The sequence below is a fragment of the Microplitis demolitor genome, chromosome 1 (assembly GCF_026212275.2).
Source record: "Microplitis demolitor isolate Queensland-Clemson2020A chromosome 1, iyMicDemo2.1a, whole genome shotgun sequence".
Lineage (NCBI taxonomy): Eukaryota > Metazoa > Arthropoda > Insecta > Hymenoptera > Braconidae > Microplitis > Microplitis demolitor.
In genome coordinates, this window is record NC_068545.1 from 19,099,491 (window position 1) to 19,112,700 (window position 13,210).

Sequence of the window (13,210 nt, forward strand, 5' to 3'; positions counted from 1 at the left end):
ATTATCCTTCTTCGTAAATTTTTAACTCTTTATTTTCGACTCCACTCCGTCTTTTTCGGTAACTTTATCTTAAATTATATAATTTTTCAATACACAACTTGAAAGTAATTGAATTAAAACGATTATTAATTAAGTATTTTATTACAAACTTTAAAATCCTTTTATAGGATAAGTATCTTTTAGAATAAGCTTTCAAAAGCTTAAATATAAATTTATAATACGCTTAAAAGTATCTTAAAACTTTTTGCGATTGTTCACAAAATCTTTAAGACGGTATAAAAACGCCTGGTACTTTGCGATAACACTTATAACTTTTCATCTCAACTTTCTTAACATAGATAAACCTTATAAAAATAATAATGTCACACAAACGATAATTATGTATATCGTCGTGTATTGAAAAAAAAAATTAAAATTTTTTTTTTGTTAAAATTAATGTACACGGAAAGAAAATTATGGTAACTGTTCCTAGTAAGTTTATGAAATATCATCCTATACTGTTATGGTAATGATTACTTGGGATTATGGGATATAGACCCATACTTTCTGGGAAAAGTTTCCATAAGTATGGGAACAATTCCTACCATTATGGTAACAGTTTCCATATCGCATGTGAAAGAATCATGGTAATGATTACCATACTTATAGGAATATTTCCCATAAGCAAATAGTAACCGATCCTATAACCACATTGTAATGGTTCCTAAGTCTATATGGGAATAAGCCCTATATATTATGGTAACTATTCCTATAATATTATAGTAAACATAACCATCATATTATGGTTATGGTTACCATAATATTATGGTAATAATTCCCATAATATTTAGAAATTATAATAATTGTTTTTTTTTGTAAGAAGCGTTTTTTTTTGTATATTACAAAATTTTAAGTACATAAAAAAAACGATTATGACAAAAAAAAAAATTTATTATAATTTCTAAATATTATGGGAATTATTGCCATGATATTATGGTAACCATTCCCATGATATTATGGTAACTATTCCCATACTATTATGGTAATAATTTCCATATATTATGGTAATCGGCACCATAATATTATGGTAACCATTAACGATTACCATGATTCCATAGGAACTATTCCGATACCATATGAGAATTATACCTATAATTATAGGAATGATTACCATAATATATATGGGTGCCGTTCCTATAATCAACATTTGAAAAAAACCGGTGACCATGCAGTATGGGAACCATTCCCATAATATATTGTAACTGTTACCATAATTTTCTCTCCGTGTAGATTAATAAATTTCACATATATTTTGACCATGTATATTATTTTCAGACAGGTACCTTCCCAGGTCGAAAATAAAACTTGATTTAGACTTAGTTCACCAAATCGAAATTCGGAGCCACTTTTCACAAGACAAACTCGACTTTTTTTACGGAGATATGAAATATATTGAGTTTTTGCCTTAGTTTAAACTTAACTGGCTTATTTAGTCACGATTTAAGACGAAAAAGTTGAAATCAAGTCGAAATTGACTTGGTTTAGACTTATTCGACTTAAACTATCAAGCGAAAAAGTCAAAACTAAAGCGAAATAATTTTTATATATCAAGGCGAAAGTAAGGCTAATAAATAACTTTTTTTCGACTTGGTTTAGCAAGTCAAAAGTAAGGTGAATGGCTATCGTGCTTGAAGTAAAGACAAATAACTTCAAACTAAGATCAAAAAATACAAATAAGTTGGAACTAAGATTAAAAAAGTTCAAAAAGTTTAAAAATATTTAATTTAAGTCGAAAAAGTCGAGATCTCATCAAAAAATTGTCAGCAAATCGATAACTTCAAAAGAAAATAAGGTGAAGCGAGCCTGAATCAAGTTTTATTTTTGACCCGGGCTGTGAAAAATATTCCAACAAATTCTTATAGAAGTTTTCCCACCAGAATTAATAAAGAATTTGGTACTTTTTAAAAGAATTTATAAGATATTCTCAATAAAATTTCAGTTAAATAACTCGAATCACATTCGTTTATTGGTCGAATTACCTTAAAGCTGCAATTTAAATTATTCGCCCGGGTTTTACTAGTATACTTCTATAACAATAAAAAAATTTTTTTTTCTTTACAAAAAGTATAACGAGAAGCTCACTCTAGATATATTTGATCTGTTAGACAACTTAAAGAGGTTCTACGACCCCTCAGGAAGAGATCCTTATCCTTTTAAAGTTGGACGTGCCGTCTGGCATGTTGTGTTAAGGGGAGGGATAGTTGGCGCGTGCCATTACGCAGTCACACATTATGGTCAATAATTTCTTTATTTTATAATGGTTAAAAATTTTTACATTATTCATCAATTTTTGTTTTTTATTTTACTCGATACACATTAATTTTATTATTTTTATAATAATAATGATTATTATTCATTTAGCTCTAAACTATTTTTCAATTAACATTTTGTTATGTAAGAGAAGCATAGCAGTTTCTGTAATAAGGATTTAATAAGAACTCGCTACTTTTTAAATTGTATTCTTATTTAAAATTTCGCTGTTTAATTGATTAAACTATTCGGACCCCTTATAAATCAATGATTCTTCTGCAGTATGCGTGCAATTTTCAGTTTGTTATTATTTCTAGTCTGATACGGTCCTACATTAAATTCAAAATTTTTTTGTAAATATTCTGGATAAAGATTATGTTTTATTTTATGTATAAACCCGCGTGAAAATATCATATATAGTTAACATATTTTAAAAAATATGTTACAGACATAAATATATATGGATAAATATATATATATATATATATATATATATATATATATATATATATATGACAATACATGAAATCTTAGATAGAACGGTATACAGATTTTGGCCGATTTTATTATATTTTTATATATTTCTCTTATATGATTTCATATATTTCCGATAACTTCAATATATTATTTATATATTTGAAAACTTATAATTTCAATATATTCAAACATAAATGTTATTTATATATGGAAACAAATAAGAATATATATATATAATTTATTCAACTTTATATATTTTTCGATATATAGAACCATATAAGTCTCCATATATATATATATATATATATATATAAGAATAAATAAAATCTATTCTTTTCTGTCTTTCTCTCTCTGTTATAAGATTCAAACATTGTGTTCAGAATATATATGTGTGCTAGCTTACAAATTTACATATATATTTATCAATATATGTAATACATATATGTGCTAACTTATAAGTTTACATATATGATTATAAATATATATAATACATGTATTAATTTATAAACTTACATATATAATAAATTATATTAAAACTTACTATATTATATATAAGAAAATATATATCGTTTTTGGCCACGTATGGTCCCATATTGATCATATATTTTTCCATATATATTTATCATACATGGTATTTTCATGCAGGAATAAAAACATGAATTACAAAGTAATCTTTGTCTGATGCTCAAATAAATAATTATAATTATTCTACATTATAACCATTGTATTGTGATTAAATTGTATGGCATTGAAACCAAGTGGATTGATGCTGATCAGAGTGAAAAATAATTTCGTGGTCAAGATAACTTAACGGGCAGGACAAATGACCCGGAAAGGCAGCTGCAAATTTTCATTTAGTTTCAAATAAAAGTGCACTGTACTATTAGTCTGGCTATTTCTACTGCTACTGCTACTGCTATACACTCTTTTATTCTGATGTACACAACCCTGACAGTATATTTATATATATAATGCAGTAGATAAATCGACAAATAGACGGTCGATATATTTCCACAAATAAAAACTAATGGAACATTACTCACATAATTCAGTTATGGTCAAAATAAATAATAAGAAATTTCTCAAACTTTTTGTTAACTCATATTATATTACTTGGACTCTTATTCTCATGTGTAAATATATTTTTATATTCCAACGTCACGTAATGTTGCATTCAATAATAACAATAATGTAATGAGTGACTGTGACATGTAGGATAAAACTTATACAAGTTAATCGATGGAATATTTTAATTGTATGTACTGGTCTGATGATTTATTACGTCCATTATATTTGTAATAAATATATGAAATGTATTTAAAGGTAAAGGTGTCAATTTATGGCTTTTACAAATAGGGATATTCAAGAGCTGTTAGTTTAAAAAATTTCATCAGTGGATAAAATACGTTTTTTTTTTTTTATAATAAAAAGTTCAAGTTTTATTGTCGCTATGATGTATTGACCAGTGAAATGTCATGTTTATTACAAGTGGGCAGAGATATTTGTAAGAGTAATAAAATAGCACACTGTAAAAAATTAGCGAAGTGAATACGGAGCAGATGTTTATTTATTCAATCTCCTTGGAGTCAAATTCACTTCTAAAAGATGTTAATTTCAATATCAAAGCTCTAAATCAAAGTGTAGATTGAAATAAAATCCAGATCACTCCAAAATCACTCAGTTGAAAAAGTAAACTCTCTATTTACTCTGTATGCTGAGTGACTTTTTTCAAACTCCGGAACTCCGAATCGGAGTAAATGAAGATTGAAATAAAATCTGTGATCACTTCGAATTTACTCCTAATGTTTTACAGTGTACATGGAGAAAATTTTATAGTAAAAGTTATCATAGTTATAGTAAAATTTTAAAACTGAATTCAATAGTAGCGAATATCATTTAAATTATTAGATAAACAAGTCTCTCAAAAAATTAACTCGATAAAAAATTTTCAAGAGGTAGCTCATGAATTTTGAAAATATAAAAAATGATCGAAATTCGAATTTTTTATTTCAAATTTTTTTTTTCTCGTGGTAGCAATAGTTTATGATTGTAAAATCATGACTACGCTAAAAATTTAAGCCCAAAATTTGAATATTTAAACCTCGGCCAAGAATTTTGAATGTTTCCGAGTGCTATCTTTTGGACGTTTTTGAGCGACCTTTCAATACTAATAATAAAACTTCTCAAGTTTTTTACCATCAATTTGCATCACAATCAATGAAAATATAACAGAGAAATATAAATAATAAGTTATTTACATACTTTTTTATTTTTTCTCACCACCATAAATTCTTACTATCATTTTCAATAATAAAATTAATTATTTTATCACTGAAAAATTTTACTACCATTTCAAAGAGTCAAAATTAAAAGTTCAGTATCGTAGATAACATCATAATAAAATTTTTTTTATGTAATATTGTCGCTATGATGTATTGACCAGTGAGATGTCAGATGTCTGTCACAAGTGGGCAGAGATGTTAGTAATAGTAATATAATAGTAGAATTATAAGTATAAGTAAAAGCAAAAGTAGCAGCAGTTTAAAAAGGCCCACGCGGCTCGCGGGGACCCGCAACGACAACAAGTTGCAACCACCTGGCGGCGTTGATGACGGCCACCCAGTACCTCCAGGTGCTCTCGAAAACCCCCTGTTTGCCTGCTGTCTATTCACACGTCTAAGAGAGGAAGAGAGAGAGAAAGGAAAAAATAATAACCAAGCAAAAAAATTTTTAGTGTAAGTACGATGGAGAAAGAAAGTAGTAAGTTCCACTTGGACGCATTACGTTGCCTGTTATTCTAGTATATTATTACTCGAAAAAATTTTTATATAAAAAGTTATCTCTTTATCTTTCAGGAAAATTTAAGGATATTGATGACTGTTGAATTTTTTGTAAAATGTTTTTTTTTTTTTTTTTTTTTTTATTATATTTTTTCCATTATGATATGATACATTATCAGTAAAGTTATCGCATCATCTCATAAGTGAAAAAAGTATACGAAGAGTCGAGCAACTTAGTGAATATACTGGTACGAGTTTAAACATAAACTTGTAAACTTGAGAAAGTTGTAAGCAGTAAAAATTGAATTGCAGATAGTAAAGGTGTTTGGTTTTCTTTAAAAATAAAAAAATTTAAAGTTGTATGAATAAAAGAAGCAGATGATGATGATGAGAAAAATGGAAAAAGAACAAGTAGTAGAAGAGTTTATTATAAGAATGTATAAGAAATGTAGACAATAAAGTATAAGATGTAGTGGCCGAGTATGAATAAGAGGATGAGGAGCAGGGAGGAAGGGTTCTCGGCAGGTCGCAGAGCTTCAGACACAGAGCATCGATTCGCCAGGACGATGGCTTTTACGGGGAATCGCGGGGTGTCGCGTGAAGCCGCCGTCGCGACGCCGTTGTTGGCGCTGCTGTTGCTACTCCACCAGCAACCACCACCACGATCATCACCACTATTACCACCAGCAACAGCAGCAGCACCACCACAACTACTGGTACTACTCCTACTATTGCTACTACTCCTACTATTACTACTACTACTACTACTTCTACTAGCACCTTGGCCGTTTCTGGTGGCACGAATGCGACGCGCGTGCGGCAAAAGGTCCGGCGCTGACGGCCGGCGCCCGTGTACGACGTGCGTGTGTGCCGCGCTGCTGCGAGCCCTCAGCTCAGTAGTCAGAGCGCCGCGCCAGTCTTCAACGAACTCCCCGTCGACTATCAGCCAATGCCGCTTCGGGCCGCGTTAATTTCGAGCTACCGGGACACTAACGTGCCGACTCGTGTCGTCGGCTTTACCTACTTAAATTATTACTATTACTCTTGTCAACTTTTATGGAATAATACTACTATTTATACACAATTGTCATCGCCATTGCAACAACTTAACAATTTTAATTACAATTACAATAACAATAACGATAAATTAAATAGCGACAGTTGTCAATCACTTACAAGATCCCGTCAAATAGTAAACCAAAGACGTCTGCAAAAACTACTACTGCATTTAGCCTACGAAGAGTGGAAACGACGGAAGTGCAGTGCCACCGGCGTTAAATAGTCGGTGTTATTTAAACGTGAACTATATTTCAAACACGTTTTATAATTTAAATATATATATATATAAATACATATATTTACGCGCTATTTAATAAAAATTCGAATATATATATATTTATATTTTTCTGTTTTTTTTTTTAAATTAAAAATGTTTGAATATTAAAACACATTACATTACTGTATGTACGTACCCTCTATCACACGTTTGACACAGTTGAGTCTGCGCTGTGAGAGGTTCGCGAGCGGGGGTTGAAAACTCCAGGTGACCGCGTGGACAGACACAAGGCAATCGGAGTGAATATAAGTGATATTAATTCACAATAAATATGATAAATATTAATTTTTATTTTAAACAGTGAAGTGAATTATAAATATTATTTATCGAAATTAGGTTTTTTTATTTTTTAAAATAAAGGAAAAAGTTTTATACCAAGATATAAATATATTAAGTGACTTGGTTTTATCACTATTTTTTAAAAATTTAATTTTACCTTCATTGAGGTGGCTTGCAGTTCGTGGCCCGGTTAGAGGGTTTCTCTTGGTCGCGGCCTCCCTACTCTACGTCGGATCTCCTTCACGTCAACTAAGGGACGTCTGTCTTACTGTCGGTTCGCGACAGGGCTAATCACGCGCACAAGTGCATATTAATATATGAATATATATAAATTATATTAATTTAAAGTGATAATAATATAATTTAAAAATAAGTGATTGGAGTACTTCTGATTGGACTGGTGTCTTAAATCCACGGCGATTTTTAAGTGATCGCAGGGAGAAAAAGACAGGGATAAATAATAATAAAGGCACGTTAAAAGTGTGCCAGTTAGTCGTGGTGATGCCTCGTAGATCGGTACAGGAGCAGTTAGCTGGTAAGGAAGCAGGCGGTGTTGATCGGAAACGCTGACGAGACCAGTTCCCGCTGGGCCCGGTCCAGGCCATGATCGGCCCGCCTACCCAGAGGGCACGCACCCACCAGCGTCGAACTCGTCATCGTCAACCGGTAACGCCGGTTGACAATAAAGATCAACTGTACGTTACGTCATTGTCGTCAATTACCACTCCATTGTCATTACCATCGACGACACCTTTGTTATCTTCAACATCACCGTCATCAGATTTTCAATCTGGATTCTGTGGTGTCCAACGAATTCGGTTTGATGCCACTGACCGAGATACTGTTTGGCGGCTACCAACCCCAGATGACGATCAACCAGACAAGGACGCTGCCGATGTGCAGTTTATTAATTTAAAATTAAATAAAACCAACAGTAGATTAAGAAAGTGCAGTAATAATAATTATAATTATAATTATAATAATAGTAATAATAGTAGTAATAGTAATAATAATAATAATAATATTAAAAGTAAAGATAAAGATTATAATATTGATAATAATACAAGAACTACAGTACTGCAACAAGCAAGACGACAACGCGGAAGGGCGCGGAATCACGGCATCGTCTTCCTTCTTTTTGCCATCGCCGTAACCTTCCTTGCACTTTTCTTCCCACCAGGTACCGTTATGTTTTTTTTTTATTATCATTAATATTTAAAATCTGATGTCTATCGCATTAAAAAACTGTAGAGTGATAAAAATAATAATAATAATAATTATTATTGTCTTTAGATTCATATAAATTTATGAATTTAAACGAGCAGTACTGGTCTAATATAAAAAAGTATATATTGGCAATTGTACCGCCTGTGCGTGTCTTTTGCTCGGCTTGTTCTTTTATCGCACTTCTTCACTCTCAAGATACATATATTTAATATACATATATTTAGTGGTACGAGAAGTCGGTGTAACGGACGCAGTCTCGTCGCCGACAAAATATCGTAGCGTGTGTCTCGCAGACACTTTCGAGCCGCGCCCACGTAGTCAACGATGTTATTTATCCCTACGTCTGCTGATGCCGGGTGCCAAGAGTGTATTTTTTCGCGCGCTACCTATACTCAAATGGACCGTTTCACTCTTTTCACTCATGTCACTTACACACTATATCTCACTTTTATTTATTCTTATTCGCTTCTCTTATACTGCGTCTCGTCTCATCTGTGGTTTCTGATACTGAACTCACTGAGATCAGACAAGATATACACGTCAGATAAACCAGTAGAGACACTGCTGAGAAAAAATATATACATATGCATATTTTACACAGCATCCAACTGGTATCTTGGTTACCGTATTGTTGTCCTTGTCATCAGCTCCAACACAGAAAAAAAATTCCCGACTGAACGTAAATATTCTTGATCAAAGAAATTTTTTTTTTATCCGAGAATCTTCATTTTCTCGGATAAAGTAGAGACCGACCAAGGCAAGTTCTAGTTCTTTTGGCTCAAAAAAATCTCAACTTGCTTCCCGAAAATTTTTGTCTTGAAAAATATTTTATCGACTCAAGATAATGTTTTTTCTGTACTCGCGAATTGTCAATTTATTTTATCAGCGGAATTAATTAAAATAATTAAAAAAAAAAAAAATATGTTGCACCGAAATAAGTAAAATAGCAAACCAATAGTCGAGATGATGATGATTAGAAAATTGGCCACCGCAAATCAGTTGAATGGATTCTGCCGAGTGTATCTTTAAAGGTCAGGCCCGATTTATTGATCGAATTTATTGGGTCAATTGATCTGACAATAAATTCTTAGAAGTATACCATCAGTAAGTTACTCAATAGAAGGTCTTTTTAATGCCGCTGTCGCGAAAAAATGCAAATGTCTATTGTTGTATTGTAACCTATGTCAAGGCTACTCTGTTGTTATGATTTATTTTTTCTATCTATCTGCTATGAATTTTATTGATGATAAATTCAATGATTTTTTATTAGTAAAACTTAAACTCAGATGATTTTTTTTTATAAAGTATTTATAATTTTATTTGTTAAAAGTGGTTGGCCATTACACACGCGATGCGATCAGAGGACGAGACATATAACATTAAAATGTATTTATAATTGTTTATTTCCCTGTCTGGTGTGAGAAATAAAAAGTAAGAGTCGTAGAGCAAAAGATATTTTTTAGTCGCAAGCATCGTCATATATATACTGTTCGTATTCATATATTTTAGACCTCCCAACGCGAATGTATATCAACGCCGAATCTGTGTGATCAACGGGACGAAGAGCGGTGATGGCCGTAGCTCTCCCCAATTCTATGCTACTCTTAAATTTAGACATTATACTAAGTCTTCTCTTCACTTCTTATACTAAGATCCACTAAAATTCGTTTTTCATGGTTTACGTTACGTTCGAATTATTTTTTTCATCATTATAAATTTTATTATTTATTATTTTAACCAATTAATCTTTCATCATTAGCTTTGAGGACTTTATTTTTTAAAATATTTATCAATCGTCGTTATTACTTTTTATATAAGTTTCTATTAACCCGGTAAAAAATAAAACTTTATTTAGACTTGGTTCACCAAATCGAAATTCGGAGCCACTTTTCACAAGACAAACTCGACTTTATTTGTGGAAATATTAAATTCATCGAGTTTTTGCTGAGGTTTAGACTTAATAGGCTTACTTAGTCAGGATTTAAGACGCAAAAGTCCAAATTGACTTGGTTTAGACTTATTCGGGTTGAATTATAAGGCGAAACAGTCAAAACTAAAGTGAACACATGAAAAACACATATTACATTAAAAAATACAACTTTCTGTTGACTTAATTGATCAAGTCTAAAGTAAGGCGAATACATTATTTTTTGGACTTGATTCAGCAAGTCAAAACCTGGGTCCAAAACAAACATGATTTAGACTTTGTTTACCATTGCAATTTAGAGTCATTTTAAGATAAACAAGATAAACTCAACTTTTTTTTACGACAATATGAAATACATTGTTTTCGCCTTGGTTTAGACTTAATTGGCTTTCTTACACTTTAAGTCGAAGTGATTTGATTTGAAACACCTAATATTTGATTGCTATTTAAATTCATTGTAGTCACTTTCTAAACGGTTGCAAGTATGTAGAAAGTGACTACAATGTATTGAAGTGGCTGTAAAACACTCAAGTGTTTAAAATTTAAACACTTTGATTTAAAACAGTGACAATTTAAGACTAAAAAGTCTTAATCAAGTCGAAATTTACTTGATTTAGACTCATTCAACTTGAATTATAAGGCGGCAAAGTTAAAATTTAAAAAAACATATTTTACACTAAAAAATACTGTTTGCTGTTGACTTTGTTGATCAAGTCTAAAGTAAGGCGAATTAATTTTTCGACTTGGTTCAGCAATTCAAAAATAAGGATGACTGCCGTGCTCGAAGTGGAGATACTCTCTAAACATGAATAAGTGAAATAAGTGAATATTCACTAATTTTGAAATTAGTGGTTCGGTTCGCACTTGTAATTAGTGAATATTCACTTTTTTTTACTAATTCATGCTTAGAGAGCAAATAAGTTGAGATTAAGATAAAAAAGTACTAAAAGTTGATAAAAATTTAATTTAAGTCGAAAAACTCGAAATCTTATCGGAAAATCATCGACGAAAACTTGAAAAGAAAATAAAGTGAAACGAGCTTGAATCAAGTTTTATTTGTGACCCGGGAAGTAATCAAAGTCTTACATACTCTCTAAAACAAATTAGTGAAAATCACGTGACAGTCACTATTTGGCAGTGAATATTCACTTTTTGCCAGTGAAAAGTATACCACTATTTGAATTAGTGACATACTTTTTATTAGTAAACGGTGAATAGTCACTATTTTCACTATTTCAAATTTGAGAGACTACTTTTTTTATTTTAACTTTTTTATGTTAATAATATAAGAATATTTTAGCGTCTCTAGGGGTTACTTTAGTTTCGGCTGTTCAATGTCCGTCTTTTTAGGGAGGAATGACGTGTGCCCTGGTCTCCCTTTGGATTCATACTCCCCAAACTAGCACGCACCATCGAATGTATTTCCGTCACGGTCTTCGAATAATATATTTCGTGCAAACTACAATAATATCAATGTATACGTATTTGTAAATGTATATATTTATAGATGTATCAAGAAATATATATATACATACATTTATATATATTCTTTATGCATACACGCTTTCTTAGATTTTTTGTCGTTTTTTTTTTTTTTTTTTTTTTTTATAAAAACCCCGTGAAATTTAACAGATTTTATCCTCAAGGGGATTACCGCACCCTTGTTATCCTTTGTTAAAAATTTATTCACTTCTATTTTTTCTCACATTTTTCTTTTTTTAACTTATACTTTAAGTTTATTTTACAATAAAATTCGAAAAAGGATCATTTGACCGTACTAAGAATGAATTTTATATTTTAATGCTAGAATAAATTAATTCTTATAAAAAAAATATTTAAGTATATATTTAACCTTGTAGTTGTGGTAAATGAATTGAGAGGCGCCGGGATAGAACTGCATTTTTATAGTATTTATAAAAAAAAAAAAAAAAAAAATCTTTGTTTGCTAGCGCCTCTTCGAGATCATTCGATCAAAATGAATTTAAACCCTTCATTCTATCACAGCGGGGCTCTTTTTTAAATTCTTCGCGTTTGATTTTTTTTTTTATAATTCTAAGAAAGAAATTTAAAGCGAATAAAAAAAATATGTACGTATTCAAATGCGATTCAAAAAAAAATTATAAGGGTTTTTTCTTTATTTGTACAATAAATTTTAAATAATTTTTTCAATAAATGCGTCCTATTGAATTGTTATTACAAAAGAAATATTAACCATGTGTGTGAAAATTTAAATTACGAATTTTTATCGCGACGTGTGATATCACACCAAAATATGGGTTAATAATTGTGTTCAAATTTACGGAAACAATGAAAGTTTGCAATACTGAAATTTTTACACTTTTGCATTTGAATTTTTTTTTTTTATCACTCATATTTTTTTTTTCTTCAATGAAAAATTTACCCAATGGTAAAAATTGCTTATTAATATAAAGTGAATTATCGTGTATGCAAACTGTAAAAAATTTTCAGTGAACATGGAGTAAATTTAAAGTGAATGAGAATTGGATAAAATTTTTCTATTCAAATTCACTTCGATAGAATTCAAACTCCGGATCAGAGTTAATAAGGATTAAAATCAAATCCCCGTTATTCCGCTAAAAAAAACTTCTTAGTTACTCCGAATAGTGATTTAAAAAAAAAAAAAATTCCGGAACTCTGTGATTGAGTAGATTCGGATTGAAATAAAATCTATTTTTACTTAAAAATCATTCTCGAATTTTTCTAGTACAGCACAAGAGGGCGTATTATATTTTTTTTTCTGTATATAAAGACACGAAATTATAAACGAGTATACATATTTTCGATTGTTTTTTGTAAATTTGCTTGAAAAATTTTAGCGTATTTTGAAAAATTTTATGTAGACCCTGAAATATAAATCGTGACTCATAGAAGTAA

General features: G+C 30.6%; 1 protein-coding gene across 2 annotated transcripts in view; it reads left to right on the forward strand.

Annotated features, from left to right (window-relative positions):
- Positions 1–6,474: 6,474 nt before the first annotated feature.
- Positions 6,475–13,210, forward strand: part of LOC103577502 (protein kinase C-binding protein NELL1) — a 62,941-nt gene continuing 56,205 nt past the window's right edge. For both annotated transcript variants that reach the window (XM_008558160.2, XM_053740153.1), the window contains exon 1: positions 6,475–8,341. In XM_008558160.2, coding sequence (XP_008556382.2) covers positions 7,765–8,341 — 577 coding nt within the window. In that variant the 5' untranslated portion in view covers positions 6,475–7,764. The remainder of the gene's footprint in view (positions 8,342–13,210) is intronic.